Genomic DNA, 22,941 nt, shown 5'->3' with positions numbered 1-22,941 from the left:
ATGAGCTCCAGCGTGGCCACAGCTGTGCCTGCCACCGTGACTGCCTCCAGGAAGGAGTCTCCAGGCAGGTGGGGCCTGGGGGAGGATCCAACAGGTATGGCTTTTCTTGGAGATGAGATCTGGGACCTTAGGGAGCAGAATATGTGCCAGACCAACCTAGGTCCAGCCCTAAGGACTGTGGGCAAATGTGAGGGGAATGTGCTGGTGAACCCAGAATCCCAGACACATGGAGGTGGGCAGAGAGGACAGGATAGTAAGCTGATGGGAGGGAAAAACCAAGAAGCACCCTTAGGACTTGGCAGCAAAGGGGTCCCTAGAGGTGAGGTCAAGAATTATTTTATGGGAATCTAAAGTCGCCCATAGGGAAGGAATGGGAACTGGGTGGGTGGAGGCAGGGTGTGTACCCTTGCTGAAAACTGGACACGGAAGGAGGAGGGCAGGGAAGCATAAGAGGGAAACATTTTTCCAGCTGGGAGCAACAAGGGCACATCTAAATGTGGGAGATCAGGAACCTGTGGACAGGGAGAGGGATGTGGGGGTGGAGGGTGGGTGGAGAGGTTGAGGGGCCCAGCTACTGCCTGTCTTTCAGGTGTGGGCCCCTCACTCCAGTGCCGTGTATGTGGGGACAGCAGCAGCGGGAAACACTATGGCATCTATGCCTGCAACGGCTGCAGCGGCTTTTTCAAGAGAAGCGTGAGGCGGAGGCTCATCTACAGGTGAGGAGGGTAAGCCCTGCTGGGTTCCTGCCCACTAGGGTGCCTGGGACAGGTAGAGGTTGGTCAGGGATGAAGGAGCTAGGGCAAAATGTCCAAATCCATGGTCCAGAGCCTGGGACACTGACCCCCTGGGGCTCCCTGTCCCCTGCAGGTGTCAAGTTGGGGCAGGAATGTGCCCTGTGGACAAGGCCCATCGCAACCAGTGCCAGGCCTGCCGATTGAAGAAGTGCTTGCAAGCAGGCATGAACCAGGATGGTGAGTGGGGAGCACAGGGAGCCGGGAAGGACAGAAGAGACAGGCAGTGTGACCACCGCAGTGTCCTAAAACTTCCTCCCTCCCCAGCCGTGCAGAACGAGCGCCAGCCCCGAAGCACGGCCCAGATTCGGCAGGACAGTGTGGAGTCAGATGGTGAGCCCCACCCCCAGGCCCTGGTGGTGTCTCCAGCCCAGGCAGGGCCCAGCCCACAGGGCTCCACACCTGCATCCACAGCCAGAGGCCTGGGCCACCACTTCATGGCCAGCCTCATAACGGCCGAATCCTGCGCCAAACTGGAGCCAGAGGATGGTAAGTGGAAGGGCGACTGAGGGACGGACCAGGGGCCTCTGTTCATTCTAGAGCCTCACAACCAGGTCGTGAGTCTTCCCTCCCGTCTCCATGGTGCAGAGACTAAGGTCACAACTTCTTTCTCCAACAGCTGATGAGAATATTGATGTCACCAGCAACGATCCTGAGTTCCCCTCATCCCCCTGTAGCCTGGACAATATCCATGAGACATCAGCTCGCCTGCTCTTCATGGCTGTCAAGTGGGCCAAAAACCTGCCCGTGTTCTCCAACCTGCCCTTCCGGGATCAGGTACACTGTGCAGCCTGCCTGCTAGAGCTGGCTGGACTGGGGCCAGTAGCCATGAGAGTCATCCAGATTGGGGACACTTGGACTCTTGTGCTGGTGAGGAGTGGTGGTATGCACAGCTCAGATAGTGGCAACTGGAGACCTCTCTGATTGAGTTGGTGATAATCAGAGGTAGCAGTATTAGTGCACATCTAGAGGATAATGATGGCCAAGGGTACACAGAGGCCCAGGATTTGAAGGCAGTGCCTGTAGCTCCCAGGGTCTTCTTTCCTCCTGGATAGACTGCTGGGCCCACAGACTTTCTGTATGGCACAGAGCACTATGCATGTCCTGAACACCACGAGTGGCCAACTCTAGGCCCCCTTAGAGCATGAGTTCCTGTGATGTCAGGACTTGAGTATAAACACAACCTCTCCACATCTGGTATGGCCTCTGGGCTTTGGATGGGCAAGCAGAGCTTGATGAACCTGGAAGAGGCACAGAGGGCTAACCTTCAACCAGTGTGTTTGGAACAAGCAACTCAGAAGATTCAGGCTGAGTCTTTGAGCACACTCAGCTTGGTCACTCTTGGGCATGTCCCTAAGACTGCCTGGCATCCTATGGTTCTAGGAGTTTCCAAATGTCCCAGCTCTGGATGGAACCCATAGTGTCTCAGAGACTAAGCAACTGGGCCAGATAATGCCAAATGCCAGAGCCAAATGCCAGACAGAGAGCATTCTGAGCAACTAGGACCTGCCCTTCTGTTCCTGGAGAAGGTGGCAGAGGCTCCAGGCTGTTTGGAGGAGCTGTGTGTGCACTGCAACATTCACACCCTCTCTGAGCACAGGTGATCCTGCTGGAAGAGGCATGGAGTGAACTCTTCCTCCTTGGAGCCATACAGTGGTCTCTGCCCCTGGAGAGCTGCCCACTGCTGGCCCCACCAGAGGCTTCTGCTACCAGCAGCTCTCAGGGCCAGTTTGCACTGGCCAGCATGGAGACACGCTTCCTGCAGGAAACCATCTCCCGGTTCCGGGCATTGGCCGTGGACCCCACGGAGTTTGCTTGTATGAAGGCCCTGGTCCTCTTCAAACCAGGTACTAAGTTTGGGCCCAAACCTTCCAAAGAAATGGTTGGGATGGAGACTAGGAATTCCAGGGACTTCTTTCTGCCTTTCACCATCCCTCTACAACCCAACATGTGTGCACAGCTGTGCCAGTTTCTTTAAGGGGTGGGGAATATGCAGGAGGAGAGAGGTGTGACATCCCCAGAGGCCTCCTCTCCATGACTGTGAGGAGTAGAGCAGGCTGGGGAGGTCCTGGAAGGGGAGCTCACAGTTGCCACTGCTCCCCCAGAGACACGGGGCCTAAAGGATCCTGAGCACGTGGAGGCCTTGCAGGACCAGTCCCAAGTGATGCTGAGCCAGCACAGCAAGGCCCACCACCCCAGCCAGCCCGTGAGGTGACCTGAGCACATGCCTACCCACCCCCCATCCTTCCTCTTTTTACCCTGCTCGCATCTCTCACATCACCTCCAGTGTCCCCTAATAGGACAAAGGTCTCCATCCAACCAGCATCTACCCAACATCTCCCATGGGCCAGGCACAGTGCCAGATCCTGAGAGAGGATCAAGTGTTCATAAAACAGAGCTGCTGCCTTCCAGGGGACACCTGACACAGTGACCACACTGAAAACAGAACTTCCCTAGTCGGGTAGAGAGGGTTGTCTGTGTCTGGGACACACAGACTCATAGGGGTGGCAGGTGGCAGGCAGAATCAGGAGGGACTTGGTGAAGGCAGGGCTGGATTTGGGAGGAAGGGTAGGGTCTAACAGAAAAGAACACATCATTTACAAAGTTAGAGAGGCTTCTTCTCAGAAGTCCAGCTCAGAAGTTATAACAGATTTCTGCCAGCAAGAAGATAGGAGGTTAGGCCAGAAAGGGCCCCTGGGACCAGACCGGTCAGGACTTTGAATGCCCACCCAGGGCCACATCTGATGTGGGAGGCAGAGGGGAGCCCCTACAGGTTTTTCAGAGGAAGGTGTCATATACTGGCTGAACCTCACAAAGACTGGCATGGCAGTGGGGACAGAGTGTACTCCCAGGGGGCCAGAGCAGCTACTGCCACCTTCTAGGGATTCCGTGGAGTTCTGATCTTTGAGAGTGGCCATAGATGCCGTGGGAGATGGAGTGAGTCAGATTTAGCAATTAGATGGAGGTAAAGAATGAGGGAAGAGGAACTCTTTGGGAGTGAGTATTCAAACAATAAAGAGGAAATTTGAAAGTAAAAGATGGCTTTGAGGTAAGTTACAATGTCTTGAGGGAGGCACAAGTGGGCATAAGCCAGCAGGCACTCACGTAGTACTCACGTGGAAAGTGGTTTGGAGGACAATAGCTGCAGGCTGAGTGTGGCAGGGGAGAGCGAGGTAGAAGCCAGTGCTCTGGGACCGCCCACCTTGACCCAGCACCAGGACACACACAGGAGCCGTGGCTGGACCACTCGGCCACCAGGCATCTGTGTAAAAGTTCCTTTTACACAAAGTTGAAGACTGTGCAAGACTGATAGTGGTAGAAGCTGGAATAGTGAGCTATTTTTAAATCTATTATCTGCATTTTCTGGGGACTCTTGGCTGTTGTCACTAAAGAAGTGAGCTAATATAAGCACCCTCAAATCACTTCTCATCTGAGACCTGATCATAAGAAGAGGTAATTTCCCTTTCAGAAGAGTCCAAGTAGACAAGGTCTACACTGAGTTGCACAGGAAGATTAAGGTAGAACAATTCATCACTAGTGCCTTGAGACCTGACACAGTATTATAGGAGTGGTCAGTTAGACATTCAGCAGCTGAGCCTTCAAGGGCAAGTTTCTGTTGAGACCAGCTCCCAGAGATGTCCTGCCTGGCCTGTTGATTTTTGTGTCAAATTTTGAAGTGCTGGTTAAGATTTCCTGTTACTTCCAATAGCAGTTCATTACCTACTATAGGCAGCACTGAGTGTTAAGATAGTGGTTGGATTCTCTAAGTCAGCTCATTTCAGTTTTAAAAAATACAGGATTCAAGAAGAAATGCATTTTTGTTATAACCTAATATACATATAGACTCTGAAAGACAGTTCTACCAAGTGATACTTACCTTACTTTATACAATTTACTCTGGTTCTATTTTATTTAATAAAAGTTGGGTTGTGTCCCATTAAATTTAATTTCAGACCCATTAAGTGGATCGATACCTGTGGTTTGAAAACAGTTATATAATTATCATACAGTTACTTCTTCTTCCTACTCTTCGGATCAGAAAGACATAAGGGGGAGGCAGATAGGAGGGATATCATTGCTCACTGTCACTCACCTGAGATTACAAAAGAAAGAAAGCCCCTGGTAGGCAAGGTGAGCTCAGTGGTTCAGGGTAGTGGAGGGTCTTCCCATGGAGCTGCAGGTGGGTGCTGAACCAGCAGTTGCCCCTTGTGGAGCTTTCTCCTGGACACTGGGCATTGGCCCAGTTGAAGGCCATCTACCCAGGGAAGGTCTGATTCCACCATCTGTCTCTTTTTTGCCTTAAGGGCACCTGCTTTGGCAAATGGCTCTGATTTAAGAGGACAGTAAGTTTTTTCTGGACAAGGATCTCAGTCAACCAAATTCTCCCTGGACTTCATTTCCAGTAATGGCTACTATTATCCTATGCATTTTTATGGACAGGAAATTATATTCTTATATACAAAACTGATCATGTAATTATCATAATATACAGTTATACTCATAATACTATATTCATATACAGAGTTAATATAAATGACTTCTTGCTTTATAATCTTTACACATGATATACAATACTCACTCACTGCTTTCATCCCACTTCTGGGGGTCCAGGTAGGTGGAGACAAGCCCTGTAGTGAATGGGGCCTTTCTGGGAGATCTTCTCCAACTTCCTTCCCTGTCTTTCCTGGGAGGGTGCTGCCCTAAGGATTAGTGCTCAGAAGCTGGGGATAAAACTGATGGTCCCTCTTTCCTGTTCAGGTTTGGGAAACTGCTCCTACTCCTCCCGTCTTTGAGGTTCATCACCTCTGAACGCATTGAGCTCCTCTTCTTCCGCAAGACCATAGGGAATACACCAATGGAGAAGCTCCTTTGTGATATGTTTAAAAACTAGTGGGAGTAGAAATAAATGTTCACAACCACTCTGGGCAACAATCTGCTGAAGCTAAACATTTGCCTGCCCCTTGACTCAGCAATTACACTAATAGGTATGAGGGCCCAGCAGGAATGTCCCCTAAAAGATATGAATATTCATAGTAGCTTCATTCATGATAGCCCCAAACTCCACAATGATAGTAGAATGGATTAATATATTGTGGTGTATTCACATACTGAAACTAGCAGTAAAAAAGAATGAACTACAGATATGTGTGACAACACGGATAAATGTCATAGGCAGGCATGAAAGTTGAAGGAAAGAAGCCAGATACAAGTTCCTTTTACACAAAGTTGAAGACTGTGCAAGACTGATAGTGGTAGAAGCTGGAATAGTGGTTGCCTACAGTGGGTGGGTGTTGATGAGGGAGGGGCCCTAGGGAGCCTTCTGGTGTCCTAGAAATGCCCTTCATTTTGATCTGGGTGGGAAATTCATAGAGGGATTCATACCTAAAAATTCCTTGAGCTGTGCACTTAAGACTTGTACACTTCTCTGCACTTCTTTTGACCTCAATAAAAATGTGAAAGAAAAAAAAAAGACAACAGGGCATGGTGGCTCACATTTGTAATCCCAGTGACTCAGGAGGCTGAAGAAGGAGGATCCTAAGTTTAAGACCAGCTACAGCAAACAGCTCAGTGGTAGAGCGGTCCTGGGTTCTAACCACAGTACTAAAAAAAGTTAAAAACAAAAAAGTTTAAAAAACAAACAAATAAACAAACAGGAAGATGAATGTGGTCAAGCCTGTCCCTTCAAAGACAATGAAGGAATAAGTTCATCTAAGTCAGAGTCCAGGTGCAGTGAATTCAAGCTCAGTGGGAAAATCTCCCACAGGATTCAACAACCAGCATGGCACCTCACCTTTCCCAGCATCTCTCAATCTTTATCTCACTTATCTTTCTTCATCCCCTTCAGAAATAAAGGTGAACATTGTCCAACTCAGTTCAAGGCAGTTACAGGCACTTTGTTATAAAAAAGGCTATCACTTCTTAATTCCTCTTGGAAAGATGAAGCTCAGAAAAAACCTCATCCCTCAGGAGACCTAGAAAATAACTTAAAAAGTCAAAACATGTTTATGTTTACATATCAGCAAACATATGTTAAATACACAGCAGGTAGTGAGCCGGTAGTGAGCCAGGCACTTAATATTTGAGATTCTTATTTAATCTCAAATTAACTCTAGGGGAGGGACTGATTACTGCCATTTATAATAAAAAAGAGAGACTTAGGACTGACACCTAGGTGTGTCTCAAGTTAATGTTGCTTAACTGACACTACCTGCTCCCTTCTCCCCCTCTACTCTGGAAATGGCTGAATAATTCCATTGCATTTTCTTCCTTCAGAGAAGAAATATATGAGTCAAGAAGGAAAGATCATGTGAGAAACCCTAGGGGTCCCCTGCCCTTTGGCCTTTGTTTGAATTCTGCCAGCTGCAGTGATATCACGTCTACTCTGCAAATGACAAGCTAGGCTGGGCCCAGAGAGTACAGTGAACTCTCACCAAAGCATGCAACCTGCTTGAGATTCTCTATCTTCTAAAAACATCAGACTGTCCTTGGTTACTTGGGTCATCCAAGGTTTATAATCCAATGGTCTACTATCTATAATTCCCCATCAAACTTTTACCCCAGCGGGGTGCAGTGGCCTCATAAATTGATTATTTTAGGTATTTTGTCACATGCCAGAAAGCTAACATATCATATTTCTCAGAATGCCCTTCCCCTCTGATTTGCTAATGGATGGCCCTCACAGGAGGCTTGGAAAACAAAAGAGAAGTTGATTTTACTCTGGAGAGTTTGCAACCAGCTTTGTGAGGTCCTGGGAGATTTCACCTCAGCCTCCTTGCTAGCTCTTCTTTAGAGCTGTAGTAGCTTCCAGGTGAGCGCTTGAGAACTTCACAACTTTCAGCTGGCTCCAGCGTTGGCTTTCTTGACCTTCCTGGGAACTTTTCTGACTGCTGTTATGTCAGCTCCTAATTTCTATATCAATCCTTCTCACCTGGAGTATACTGAGTGACTTTTTTTCCCCTAATATGGTACAGTAATTTCAGAATTGATTCAACTCTGTGATAAATGGGCTCTACTGAAATTCTGATGGATAATGGCTCTTTTATTGCATTTTAGGCCCTTGCTAGGAGAGGGGATAATTTGAAGGCTCTTCTTTCTTGTCCTTAATGCCAGAAATGCCTCTGGTTGGGAAGCACCACAGAAGTCATCTTCATGGGCCTATACAGCCCTTTCTTTTCAACTGAAACTGCAGTTTCAGACTTATGGGTGCGGTGGCACATGCCTGCAATACCAGTCACTCAGGAGGCTGAGACAGGAGGATCTCGAGTTCAAAGCCAGCCTCAGCAATGGTGAGGTGCTAAGCAACTCAGTGAGACCCTGTCTCTAAATAAAATACAAAATAGGGCTGGGGATGTGGCTCAGTGGTCAAATGCTCCTGAGTTCAATCCCCAGGACACCCCTTCCCCCCCCCAAAAAAAAAAAACAAGGAAGGGCAGAGAACGACTTAAAGATATGTTGAAATTGATAATTATCACCTGAGAGTCAAACCCAGACACTGTGGATGTCTGATCTGCATTCAGTGGACATCATTATTTTTTCTCCACTTGGAATGCAATGCCACAGTGTATAGGGATCATCATTGTGGTTTTGTTCTTTGTCGTAACCGAGCACTGAGCACCGAGCACCGAGGACAATGCCTACAGGTGCTCAGTGTCTGTTGAGTGCAGGGATGAATAGACGCATGGAACCTGAATTCTAGAGTTTGAGTAATGTGGCATTAAGGATAAACTCACTACCTTTTTTTACCCATTTCACCTTAAACCTGATTTGGCATTTGGGAACTGATACTATTCAATATCTAAGTGCCCAGGACCTTTCATTATGTGCTAGGGACCTGAGAGTCAACAAGACAGGCACACACTTGCTGACACACAGCTGCCAGCAAATACTGGCACCTATTGAGAAGAAAAAAGAAACCTAAACCAGTTCAAAGTTCAAGAAACTTCCCAGTGCCCTTTACCCTGAGAACTGAAAGTCAGTAGGACTTATCCAGGAAAGGAAATCTAACTTCCAGATAAGAGAACTGAAAGGAAAGGGAGGAACCAGGAGACAGGCAAGCGAGAAATGAAAGACAGAGACCAGGCAGAGATACACAGGACCGTTTAGTTGTCAGAGTTGACAAATAAGGGCCATTTCTCCATAGATGGAGAGAGGTCAAACAGGCTTGGGGTCTGGGATTTTTATGAGGCAGGCTCAGGAATCAGAGCAGGGCAGGTCCTGATGCAGGCAGTTAAGGGTGGGGTTGGTATGAGGGAGTAGAGAGCCCTTCTCCCAGAAGAAATAGGTTACTGGAGGTGTACCCTGGCAGGGTATATGTCTTCTTCATGGACTTTCTCTCTGACCTTCTCCATCTCCTTTGTGGCTGCAATGGACTGAAAAGCTTTCCTCTGTCATGTCCTTCTATTGTAACATTTCTGCCTTGGAGCCTGATGACCACTCACTGAAACCATGAGCCAAAGTAAACCTTTCCTTCTATTTCTCAAGTATTTTGTCCCAGTGACAAAAAAAAAAAAAAAAAAAAAAAAAAAAAAAAGACTAACACAATTGTGTTTGCTTTAGTTATTTGGGGTCTTCTCAACTTCCAATGAATTCTTTCTAGATCTGTGAAAAATGTTATTGGTATTTTGATAGAATTACATTGAATCTGTAGATCACTTTGAGAAGTATGGACATTTAGTAAGATTTTTCCAATCCAGATACATGGGAGGTCTTTCCATCTTTTAGTGTCTTCTTCAATTTCTTTCATAAGTCTTTTGTAATTTTTCATTATACAGGTCTTCTTTTTCCCTAGATAAGCTTATTCCTAGGTTATTCATTTATTCATGGCTCTTGTGAAAGGAATTGTTTTCCTGATTTAGTTCTCAGTAAACTCTTTATTGGTATGTAGAAAAATCTTCTGATTTTTTATATGTCAATTTTTGTATCCTTTCACTTTGTTGAATTCTTATTTCAGTTCTAATAGTCTTTGGTGGAGTTTTTAGGGTATGTATATAGAGCATCATATTATCTTCAAAAAATAACGACCTCCTTTCCTATTTGTATGCCTTTATTCCTTTCTCTTGCCTGATTGCGCTAACTAAAAAGTTCAGTATTAGGTGGAATAAAAGTGATGAGAGAAGACACCCTTTCCTTGTTTCTGATCTTAAGGAAATGCTTTCAGTTTTATCCAATTCAGTATGATCCTAGCTACAGGCTTGTCATAATACATTTACATAAAGTTGAGATATGATCCTAATTTGTTCAGGACTTTTATCATGAAAGGATGTTAAATTTTATCAAATGCCCTTTCCTATATCTATTGTATCTATGATTTTTATCCTTCATTCTGTTTACATGATGTGTTATGTTTATTGATTTGTGTTGGTTGAAGAATTGTCCTTGGAATGAAACCAACCTAATCATGATCTTTTGATATGTTGTTGAATTTGATTGCTAGCATTTTGTTGAGGATTTTTGCATCTATCTTCTTCAGGGATATTGCTTTATAATTTTTCTGTGTTTTTTTTTTTTTTTTGGTCGAATCCTTGTTAGGTTTTGGTGATGCAGTGATGCTATTTGCTAATCTTATAGAATGAGTTTGGAAGGGTTCTTTATAAGCCTGGTAAGATTTACCAGTGAAGCCATCCATTCCAGTGCTTTTCTTTCTTAGGAAATGTTTTATTATTGATTCACTCTTATTGCTTGTTATTGGTTTATTTGGATTTTTTATATCTCTTGGTTGAATTTTGGTTGGCTGTATATATCCAGAAATTTGCCCCATTTCTTCACAATTTTCCAAAGCATATACTGGGAAGGGGCATATATCCCCCAAAGATAAACTTTAAATAACCCTTTTTACTCTAAACTTTTTAAATTTGGATTCATCAGGGCTTAGTGCTGCGGAAAGGCATGTGTCCAAAAAATATATAAGTCCAAGGTACTTTGGAAGGATATTCTAACAGGACAATGGAAAGGTCCTGACCCAGTGATTGTCTGGAGTCGGAGGTCTGTTTGTTTGGTTCCACAGGGAGAACAGCAGCCTATTTGGATTCCAGAGAGATTAACTAAAGCAATTTCTACAGACCAAAAAGAAGATGATTTGGCTCAAATCCATAACAGCTGATATCCAGAACTCCAGTTTGGCTATTCTTACATCTTCGACAGTGGTTCTCCCACACCTGGAGGCTAATGAAACCAGGATGCTTTTTTCAATATCTATTTTATTATTGCCCTTTCACACATCATGAAGTTCTCATTTTGTTTTTTGAGCTCATACAGACCTAGGTTAATGTTTTGCTGATCAGTTCTATTTTTTGACTATGGAGTTTTTTAAACATTGCAATGGAGATTTCACCTGTAAAAAGTTACAAGGCCTTTACTATTATGTTATGTGTTGTATGTATTATATTATGTCTGTACACTTGTGTTTTGTGTTGTATGTTTGTATGTGCATATGTCCATATATCTTATATGATGAGTGCTCATAAAAAAAACATGGATCCAAATGTTTTTTTCTTATTCACGTGATTTAAATGGTTTAATTTAAATTGAATAAACAGGTGTTGAGGATTGTTCTAATATGTGAACAAAAAAGGAGGTTAACAGATCTGTTTGTTTACTTTCACCTTTCCTTTTCATTATATTTAATAATTCTGTTCAGGATAATATAAATTGTTCAGAAAATTGTTTTCTTTTAGTGCCTTCTGGAATGTTACATAATTTTTTCTTTAGCCATTATTTCGAGAATTCCTATCTTCATCCCAGTGCCGGTGAAGACAAAGATAAAACCAAACTACAGCTTCTGCAATAGCTATCACTGAATTGCTTGCAGAACTTGCCTCGACTATGTGTCACTTGTATGCATTGTGAACTATCTGTTGGTGCAGTGACTTGTGGTAGTGCCGGGGTATTTTTGCTGATGGTGTCATCGGTGGTACAATTTTTCCAAAAGGAGCCATCAATTGGCTTGGTGTATCCTCCTCCCTTCTGCTTGTGATGGCCGTTCAACTAAAATTTGGGGGCCAATAGAGGTGAGGCAAAGAACCTCACCCCCCCACTAGTACAAACGCCTATCCACAGGTGTGGCTGTATGCTGGACCGGTAGTCAATGACGGGTAAGATCCAATTGCAATGGTACCAACCTAAGACAGGAGGCTGATGCCTTGAGGTCAGCTCATCCGATGATGGGTAAGGACCATATGTAGTATTGGACAACCTAAGGCAGGCACGGTCCCTAAGCCACATGCTTGTTGTTTAAACAGAGAGGGGGAGATGTTGAGAGCCACAGCCAAAGGGGCCCCAGAAAACTTCCAGCTGATTGGCTCACAGCAACCCCAGCAAACTTCCAGCTGATTGGCTCCTCTGCAGTGATGCTCATTGGGCTGTCTCCCCGCCCTTTCATACCACGGAGCTGCTCATTGGGGGACTCTTTTGGCTCTGCCCACATGACCCAGCCAATTGGCCTCAAGAGCTGGAGGAGTGGGGGGTTGAGATGCTGGCCGGAAGAGCCAGTGGTGGCAGTTGGGCTCTGAGGGAATTCCTGAAGAGCTTGCGTGGTGCAGTGTGTGCGTTCTAAAAATAAAGTATGGGCCACCAAATGCCGAAGTCTGGCATCTAAAAACTGTTGTACTGCAGTGCTGGCACGGACTCCCCCCGGCCCCCAGGGCTTGGATCCAGCCCTGATTTTTGTGCACGCCAAAGAGGAGCTCACAAGGCCTTGAAGGATTTGTGGTGTCTGTTTTCATATTATTCAGCCTATAATGGTCATGTGGGAACGTCCTGACCTGCTTGGGTCTGATAAGGCTCCTGGTTGAAGGCTCATTATGAGTCGACATGAACCACCTGTTTTCCCCTCCTCCTTACTCCCGCCTACTAGTGACTTTCCATTCTATCTGAAAGAAATATATAAGTATGAGCTGAGATAATAAAGTCAGATTCCCCCTGGATGAAGGACCTCGGACTCCTGTGTCTTTTTTAATCCCGACGTCTCCCGCCGGACTCGGTCCATTTCGCCGGACACGGCAATTGGAGGTCCACACCGAGATCGGAAAGCGGAGGTAAGCGGACGGGACTCACCTTCCATAAGAGAAGGGGGAGAATTGGAGACCTTCCATAAGAGAAGGGGAAAAGAGACCTTCCATAAGAGAAGGGGAAAAGGGGTGCGCACCATGGGTAACTCAGCAGCTAAAGTTCGTCTGGCCAACGAACTCAGAGAGCTGTTGAACACACAAGGAACAGGAATAAAAACAAAAACTGCAACAGAATTCGTTGAAGTTATTGCCCAGGCATGTCCTTGGTTTCTGACAGGGGGATTTCTTAATAACAGTGATTGGGATCAGGTCAGATGTGATTTACAAAGATTGTTGAGGGATCAAGGTCCGGAAAGTATTCCAATCGCCACTTTCTCTTTATGGAGACTGGTTAAGGATGCTTTTTTAACTGATAAAGTAAAGATTAAGGAGCAGCTTGCTGAATGCGAACAGGCCCTTAATCAGGTCCAGGAAGAGCAAATGGCAGAGTCCTTATCCCTTTCCCATTATTCTTTCACATCTCCTTCTTCATTCTTAGATCCACCCTAGCTGCTCTCAACCCTGCCTTCTCATCTTCCCCCTCCCTAATAGGCCCACAGAAAAGTCTTAACTGACCTTCTCCAGAATATTCACCATGGCTTATTTTAGGACTTTCAACAAAAGAATCTCTACAAAAAAGTTCAATGTAGATAAATTTCCTATTTTCATGTTGCCCTGTTTTATTTGGCTACTGTCTGAAAAAAAAAATCAGCACTCCAGGCGCTAGACACTCCCTTACTAGTTTTTCACAAAAATATGTAAACAAGGCCTCTGGCCTTGAGCTGGGCTTCACAGTGCTGAGTACATTTCTAAGATAAGGGAGTTACTAACTGGGCTCCATGGTAACAGCTGGCAGGAGGAGGAACTGGAAAGGGAGATAGAGGAACTGGAGGGTCGAATGAAGAAGCCAAGATTTAAAGCACCTATGGCCCCAATCCCTGTTGCACTCCCTCCTTACAACCCCAATTGGGACGAGGACAACCCCAGAAGGCGGGGGGCAGGGGTGTTCAGTGGCAGCCTAAGACGGCCCAAACTTTTCCAGTAATTGAAAACCTGGATGCCTATGGACAGCCGGCCAGAGTGTATGTTTCTTTAGCCTTTAAGGATATTAAACAACTAAAGGAGGCAATTACTAATTACAGACTCCATGCCCCCTTTACATTGACTCTCCTCGAGTCTTTCTCTGCCAATCAGCTGACACCTAGTGACTGGCAACAGCTTTGTAGGGCTGTGTTGTCCAGAGGGGATTTTTTGTTATGAAAAGGTGAAAATCAAGAGAGGTGTCGCGAGCTAGCCCGAGTCAATCAGGACGCCGGCCTCCCACGGCGTAACCTTGAAATGTTAACAGGCTCGGGACAATATGCTATCATAAATCAACAAATTAATTATGATCCTGGGGTCTATGCTCAGATAGCTGCAGCAGCCGTTCAGATTTGGAAGGCTCTACCTATTTCAAATTCTGAAACAAAAATTTCAAAAATTGCTCAAGGACCCTCTGAGCCTTATTCTGACTGAAGTATGAATAGCCCGATTGATACAGATAACAGGAAAAATATTCCCTAACTTGGAACAAGCCATGCTGGTCATTAAGCAATTGGCTCTTGAAAATGCAAATTCTTATTGCCAAAATGCCATTAAATCTACCAGAGCAAAGAGTGTTGATGACATGATTCGAGCTTGTAAGGATATTAATGGAGCTCATATTACCGGACAGGCTTTAGCTGCTGCCCTCAAAATGGGATTGTCAGGGTTTAATGGTAAAGGGGCCCAACCCAAAAGTTGCTCCCGATGTGGGAAAGAGGGACATATTAAATGAAATTGTCCCGAGGGGGATAGACGGGGTCAAGAAGGCATGCCTGGCCCCTGGCCCCGATGTGGCAAGGGGAATCATTGGAGCAGCGAGTGTCGTTCCAAGTTTGATGCTCAGGGACGCCCACTGCAGCCGGGAAACGGGAACAGGGGCCCGCCCCGGCCCAGAAGCCAGAGTGTACGGGGTGGTCCAGAGACAGAACAAGCTGCTACCGCAGTAAGATATTGGCCAGGCGGGGAAAAATGCAGACAAAAATCAAACAAAATGCAATCGGATAAAAAAACTTAGGGAACTTTTGCCCCAAAAATGGGCAGCGGACTCCATGTTGTTTGCATCACCATGGTAACCATGGGCTGCCTGGCCGGAAGAGCGGCTTCCTGGTCCCACCTCCCACACTTTTGGGGCTACTGATTGGTTCTTCCACAGTCACTCAGACAGGACTTCTAGTCCCGCCTTCCAGCCACTAACCTGTACTGCTGTGTTTCAGATTTCTACCGGAGCTGCTCAGAGCCTGTATTTTTAAAAGATGCCTACCTGTAAATGCTAACGAAAGATATCTTTTTCAGACAAAATTTAATTCTACAAGTTTCTATGTTACAGTCCTAAGTTTAAGCTAGTTCTAAGTTAAATAACCTTTTTCTTTATAGTTGTGTTACTAAATAATGTTCTATTGATGAGAGATATCAAATATGCTTCTTTATATTTTACCTTTAATTTTGGAGGTTATGAGGATGCATTTGCTCGCCACAGGAACAAGCCGGCAAAGTTCCTGTGATGACCAAAAAATCCTTATTCTCATTGCTAACTATAAAAATAAAAATGTATACTCAAGGATCTTATTTCAGTTACATCAAGTGACGTCACATAAAAGAGTGCACTCCTAGTTAAAAATAAATTAAAATGGATCCAAATATTTTAAGGCCACGTGGTTACATAAAGTTAATACAATTATAAGTTATGCTCTTATTCTTGATATATATATATTTTTATATATTTAGATAACCTATATTTGTTAATCTATAAATTAATTAGCACATGCCTAATTGATTAGTTAATATATATTTGCCTAATTGTTTTTCTTCAACAAGAAACCCATAATTTATGTTTTATATCTACATTTATCAGATACTCTGCCTTTTCAGTTACAGATATTTAAGATAAATGTGTTTACTATAAATTTGCTTTTAAGTGAAAATACAATCAAGTAGTTTCTAATTCTCAAGGTTACTGTTTAAACTTATAAGATGATAAATTATTATAATTGTTTCTACAAAATATCTAAGGGTTTTAACTATATTTTCATTGATATTTCTTATCAAAGTATAATAATTTGTTTATAGATTCTAAGGTTTTCAGAAATTGTTCCAAAGTATATTTTTTCTTAAAAAGAAAAGGATGCTTCAACAAAGAAAAAGCACACATAGATCCCAAAAAGAAAAAAGAAATCATCTTTGGGTAAAACAAGGTCTTTATATTCATTTTCCAAAAAAAAAAAAAAAAAAAAAGAGAGAAAGATTTTTATATTGGTATCTAAACAGATGATGTAAAAAGTTAGAACAATTAAAAAAGAGATTTATATATACTAAACTGACTATAATTAATTTAAGGGTATTTCAGGTTATTTTCCTAATTTAACTATACTAATGTGAGCAAAAATTTTGTCCATATTTTGACATGACAAACACCTATTAAAATGTAAGTTTATTTCTTTAAAGAAAGATCCTTATTGCCTAATAATTCTTACTGTTTAAGATAAAGATTAATTTTGGTAAATAAATTCACATTGTTGATTAAACATTAAGTATATTGAACTACTAACTTAAACCCCTGTATGACCTTTTGAGAGGAGACCCCTCACCCACCTCCCTGTGAAAACCTACTCCAAAAGCCTTGAAGGCACTCAGGTTAATAGAGAAGGCCCTACAAGACATGCAGGTTACCCAGATAGATTATTCTATACCCCTATCATTTATAATCCTGCCATCAAAATTAACTCCTACTGGAGTGTTTTGGCAAACAGGTCCCATTTATTGGGTCCATCTACCCGCTTCTAACTTTCGGGTGATAACTCCCTTTTATGAACTAGTGATAAATCTGATCTGGAAAGCCAAATATTTGGGTGATGCACTGTTTGGAAAAACTTTTGACATTCTCATTCAGCCTTATACCCAGGATATGATTTTAAAATTACAACAAGAACATGATCCTTGGTGTCTTTTTCTTTGTAATTTCAAAGGCCAAATTGATAATCACTTCCCCGACATAAACTTCTAGAAGGCCTTAAAAAATGTCCTATTATTTTTCCTAAAATTATTAAAGGGGAACCTATCCCGGGAGCTCAGACTGTTTATACAGACGGAGCTAAAGGGGGGTTTGCTGTTGTTTTTGATGGATCTCAAGTAATTCGACACCCTGTTCCTAAACTGTCTGCCCAAAGATCACAAGTTGAGGCTCTAATTATGGCCCTTAAACTATACAATTCCATCCCACTTAATGTGTATACTGATAGTCTCTATGTTGCTAATTTAGCCTCATTTATTAAAACAGCCCCTTATATTGGCAGGCAATCTACTATCATGAAACAATTACAAACGGTTCAGCTCCTTGTTTGGGCTAGGCGAGATCCTTTATTCATTGGACATGTCCGAGGACATTCGGAGCTCCCTGGGCCTCTGGCGGAAGGCAATGCTAAAGCAGATGCCGCCACTCACAATATGGGACCGCTTTTCGGTCTCCTCCTTATAGTTGCTGTAGGCCCCTGCCTTGTCAAGAGAATGACACAATTTATTAAAGACCAAATTAACATTCTGACTTCTAAGCCAATACAGGTCCATTATCAACACCTACAAACCAAGGATAATCTTGCTGAAGTTTGTCTCCGACCAATCGAAGATAATTTTTCTATAATAATCCCTGTTTCATGCCTTCCTCCTTTCACCGTCTTTCTTCTTTATTTTATTATTCTTCTCCTCTGACTCTATGCCCTGTTGAACCGGAACCAATTAAAGACCTAATAATGACTGGCTGAGTAGATACCACTACACGCCTTGGCAGCAACGAGCTGATCTTGTAGTACCCAGAGACGGGCAACTTTCACGCTTGCACTGCAACCTAAGACAGGGGAATGGGGCCTCCCCAGAGACGGGTAAGCACTGTAAGGGCAGTGAACGACCTAAGACAGGGGCTACTTGATTCCCTTTGACGTGCAACAAACAAAAGAGGGGGAACTGCTGGCACGGACTCCCCCCGGCCCCCAGGGCTTGGATCCAGCCCTGATTTTTGTGCACGCCAAAGAGGAGCTCACAAGGCCTTGAAGGATTTGTGGTGTCTGTTTTCATATTATTCAGCCTATAATGGTCATATGGGAACGTCCTGACCTGCTTGGGTCTGATAAGGCTCCTGGTTGAAGGCTCATTATGAGTCGACATGAACCACCTGTTTTCCCCTCCTCCTTACTCCCGCCTACTAGTGACTTTCCATTCTATCTGAAAGAAATATATAAGTATGAGCTGAGATAATAAAGTCAGATTCCCCCTGGATGAAGGACCTCGGACTCCTGTGTCTTTTTTAATCCCGACGTCTCCCGCCGGACTCGGTCCATTTCGCCGGACGCGGCACTGCAGCTGCCAAGACTTGCCCTTGCTCATTAATGTCTCTACATAATTTAATATATGTGTTTAAAATCTCCATGTTTCCATGGTCTAATGGCCTCCTTGCACCATCTGTTCGCTTGTTCATAGGCTAGCTGTTTAATTAATGGCATTGCTTGTTCTGTATCCCCAAAAACTCTGGTAGCTGTTTGAATAAGCCTATCTACAAATTCAGCGTAAGGTTCATTAGCTCCTTGTATTGCCTTAGATAATTAACCTTGTAAATCTCCATGTCCTTGTAAAGTCTTCCATGCCCTAATCGCATCTACAGCAATTTGTGAGTATATGGCAGGATCATATACAATTTGTTGCTGCTGACCCTCATAAGGTCCCTTTCCTAACAACATGTCTAGATTTCTCTGAGGATAACCGGCTGCTGCATTTTGCCTAGCTGTCTCTGTGCAAAATTCCTCATTGGCAACCTTCCATAACAGGTGTTGTCCTCCATTTAACACAGCTTTACACAAACTAGTCCAATCTGCTGGTGTCATGTTCAAATTGGTAATGGATTCGACCATGCTTATAGTGAAGGGTGCTTGAGGACCATAGGTTGTTACAGCCTCTTTTAGCTGCTTCACTGTTTTGAAATCTAAAGCATGGTGAATTCGCTGCCCTCCTGCCTGCTCAAATACAGGGCATGCTAATATTTGAGGTCCCGTCTCAGGATCCCATCTGTCAACTACGGGGGTTGGGGGCCTCTCAGCATATGGAGGTGGAGCTGTTGGTTGGACACTTACGCCCTCTGGTGATAGAAAGGTGTTAGTAGCAGTCTCCTGTTGTAACTTTTCCCCTGATGGCTTTTTCGGCTCTAAACTTTCTTCCCCTTTCTGACTATCTAGAGAGGCTCCTCTTTTACTTGATCTAAAATGTCTTCTCCTTGACTAAGTAAACAAGATTGTACCAACATCCATAACAGTAATGTGTCAACTGGCAGAGTTCCTGGGCTTTCCTTTTCTATCCTTTTTGAATCTTCAACGTATGCCCTAATTGTTCTTGATATTACTGGGGTGCCTCCTTCCTCTAACAATTTACTTAACATTTTCTCGGTTTGTTTTTTACTAATTTTTAATTCCATAATTCCATGACAAAGATACCCCTCATAAGATAATGCAAAACAAAACTGAGACAAAATGAAACAAAAATGGAACAAAAATTCATTATGACAGCCTTTCTATCCTCCTGAAATGTACACCCGTCCTTTCTCCCTATCTGTTCCTCAGATGCAAATAGTTTTTCCTCAGATGTGAGTGGTTTTTCTTCTGTCTCACCCATCTCCAGGGACAGGCAACTTAAAACAAAAGTAAAACAAAACGAAAGAAGAATCTTAAAATGGCTGCCCATCCTCTCGCCCTGCCCTCAGGGGCGAGCAGTTTACCTTATCACTTACCCTCAGTTGTTCCCTGTATGGGCCACCAAATGCCGCAGTCTAGCTGGGCACAATTCATGAGCCACTTATCAAGCAGGAACGAACTTTATTTTTAGAATGCACATGCTGCACTACAAGCTCTTCAGGAATTCCCTCAGAGCCCAACTGCCACCACTGGCTCTTCCGGCCAGCCTCTTAATCCCCCACTCCTCCAGCTCTTGAGGCCAATTGGCTGGGTCGCGTGGGCCGAGCCAAAAGAGTCCCCCAATGAGCAGCTCTGTGGTATGAAAGGGCGGGGAAACAGCCCAATGAGCATCACCTCAGAGGAGCCAATCAGCTGGAAGTTTGCTGGGGTTGCTGTGAGCCAATCAGCTGGAAGTTTTCTGGGGCTGCTTCAGCTGTGGCTCTCAACAATATACTTTAAAAAAAATTCTAATGGTCCTTTTTATTTTTGTGGTATTAATTGTAATGTCTCCTTTTTCATCTCTAATTTTGTGTATTTGTATCTTTTCTTTTATTCTTGGTTGGTATGGCTAAAAGTATGTCAATTTTGTGTATCTTTTCAGAGAACCAATTTTTTGTTTCATTGATCTTTTGTATTTTTTAAATTTAGTCTCTATTTATGCTTCTATGTTTATTATTTCTTTTCTTCTAATTTTGGGTTTGGTTTGTCCTTGCTCTTCTAAGTCCTTGATATGCATTATTATGTTGTGTATTTGAAATTGACCTTTCATTTTTAAAAATTTTAATGTGTTCTTTTTAGTTATACATGACATATTTCTTTATACAAGCATGGAATATATCTTATTCTAATTAGGATCCCAGTCTTGTGGATGTACATGATGTTGAGATTCACTGTGGAATATTCATATATGTACATAGGAAAGTTATGTCAGATTTATTCCACTCTCCTATTCCTGTCCCCTACCCTTTCCCTTCATTCCCCTTTGTCTAACTCAATGAACTTGTATTCTTCCCCTAGCCCCCCACCCTTTGTCGTATGTTAGCATCCACACATCAGAGAGAACATTCAATCTTTAGTTTTGGGGGGATTGTCTTATTTCACTTAGCACGATAGTCTCTAGATCCATCCACTCACTGGCAAATGTCATAGTCATTCTTCTCTATGGCTGAATAATACTTCATTGTATATAAAAATCACATTTTTCTTTATCCATTCATCTGTTGATGAGTACATAGGTTGGTGAATTGTGAATTCACAATCAGCTATTGTGAATCGAGTGGCTATAAACATTGATGTGACTGCATCACATATAGTGTACAGATTTTAAATCTTTTGGATATATACCAAGGATTGGTATAACTGGGTCAAATGGTGGTTACATTCCTAGTGTTTTGAGGAATCTCCGTACTGCTTTCTAGAGTTGTTATACTAATTTGCAGTCCCACCAGCAATGTATGACTGTACCTGTTTCCCCACATCCTTGCCAAAATTTATTGTTACTTGTACTTTTGATAATTGCCATTCTGACTCGAGTGAGGTGAAATCTCAGGGTATTCTGCCTATGTCCTGTGTGGGGAGGGAGTAGGTAACTGTTGGAGGTGGGCCAGCTGTGAAATAAAAGCTATGAAAGTAATATTGAATAATTAAACACAAAAGATGAGAATTATATATTCAAAAGTGAGGGCATTTATGTGTGGATAGATTTGATGGATCTGACCCTAACAAAGAGAAAAACCCACTCTTGCTTTATTGATAGTGGTACAGACCACAAAGGGAATCAGTAAGGAGCTCCTTCAGGAAAAATCAGGTTGTTTGGTGCTTGGCAGGTTACGGTCATCTCCAGGTGGCTGTGTTTGAACCTGTGGCTGTGAGCTAAGGCAGGGTTCCAGAGTGATCTGGGATTTCTCAAAACAGGGAATTTCACTCAGGAGTTCACAGAAAAGCAGCTTCCCTGACTTAATGGCTCAAACAAAATCCATAGTTCATACACACTCCCAACAAGTGTAGTTTTAACTTGCATTTCTCTAATTGCTAGAGATGTTGAACATTTTTTTCAACATCTGAGAAAATGACCATTTGTATTTCTTCTTTTGAGAAATGTCTGTTTAGTTCTTTTGCCCATTTATTGATTGGGTTATTTGTGAGGTTTTTTTGATGTTAAGCTTTTTGTAAAAAAAAAAAAAAAAAAAAAGCTTAGTTGTACATGGACACAATATACTTTATCTTATTTATTTATTTTTATGTGATGCTGAGGATCAAACCCCGAGCCTCACACGTGCCAGGCAAGTGCTCTACCACTGAGCCACAATCCCAACCCCTGGTGTTAAGCTTTTTGAGTTTTTGTTTTATTCTGGATGTCAATGCCCTCAGGAGCAGGTGGCAAAGATCTTCTTCCATTCTGCACACTCACTCTCCATGCTCTTGTTCCTTTTGCTATTCAGAAGCTTTTTAATTTGATGCTGACCTTCATTGATTTTTCATTTTATTCTTTAGTGTTTTAGGAGTCTTGTTAAGAAGTTGGTTCCTGAGCCAACATGTTGGAATCTTGGGCCTACATTTTCTTCTAATAGGTGCAGGGTTTCCAGTCTAATACTTAAATCTTTGATCCACTTTGAGTGCAGGGTAAGAGATAGGGATCAAATTTCATTCTTCTACAGATGGATTTTCAGTTTTCCCAGCACCATTTGTTAAAATGGATCTTTTCGCCAATGTATGTTTTGGGGATTATTGTCTAGTATCAGATAACCATATTTGTGGGTTCATCTCTATGACTACTTGCTGAGGGCCATTGCCAAGTAGGAATGACGCATCAAAATTTCCTTGCCAGCGTACCCCATGTTAAATGGACTTGCCTTGGAATTTCGCTGTTGACATTGCACGTAAGGTGACCTTGCTCAAGGACCAGGGTGGATCTGGGTTTAGAGCTGATCAGGTTTGAGGAAGTATCCCGGTCCTTGGGTTTAGGGCGTTCCTGGTTTAAGACAAGTTTAAGGCGTTCCCGGTTTAAGACAATATGGGTTTTAGGGAAGTTGGAGGTTGAAGATTATTGCTGCTGGAAATAGGGCGTTCCTGCTGCCTGAGCTCCCGTTGAGTTCTTGGGAGATTCGGAAAGTATTTTGGGAAGAAAGCCTTGTGGAGTAGGTGAATTGGGCGGCAGGAGAACTTGGATTTCCCCAGAACGTGTGTAGAGGCTGGTGTGAGTTCGGGAATAAAGAATTGCTGTTTGAATCTACAAGGTGTGTGGTGGCTCGTGATTCAGTGCCCAGCCAAGACATTGGCAACTACTATTCGATTCCATTGGTCTTCATGCCTATT

General features: G+C 43.4%; 1 protein-coding gene across 1 annotated transcript; it reads left to right on the top strand.

The window, feature by feature from the left end:
- On the top strand, nt 1-5,682 carry NR2E3 (nuclear receptor subfamily 2 group E member 3; the record flags this gene model as incomplete). The annotated part of the gene is made up of 8 exons (XM_081292418.1): nt 1-94; nt 590-716; nt 868-971; nt 1,059-1,280; nt 1,411-1,568; nt 2,392-2,638; nt 2,897-3,002; nt 5,550-5,682. The coding sequence occupies 8 exons, from the start codon at nt 1-3 to the stop codon at nt 5,680-5,682; spliced, it is 1,191 nt and encodes a 396-aa protein (XP_081148544.1).
- Between the last annotated feature and the right edge of the window lie 17,259 nt (nt 5,683-22,941).

This window comes from Spermophilus citellus (assembly GCF_964194105.1).
Source record: "Spermophilus citellus genome assembly, chromosome: 4".
In the NCBI taxonomy this organism is placed as follows: domain Eukaryota; kingdom Metazoa; phylum Chordata; class Mammalia; order Rodentia; family Sciuridae; genus Spermophilus; species Spermophilus citellus.
The sequence above is the reverse complement of the archived record's forward strand: the minus strand, read 5'-3'. Positions and strand labels throughout refer to the sequence as shown.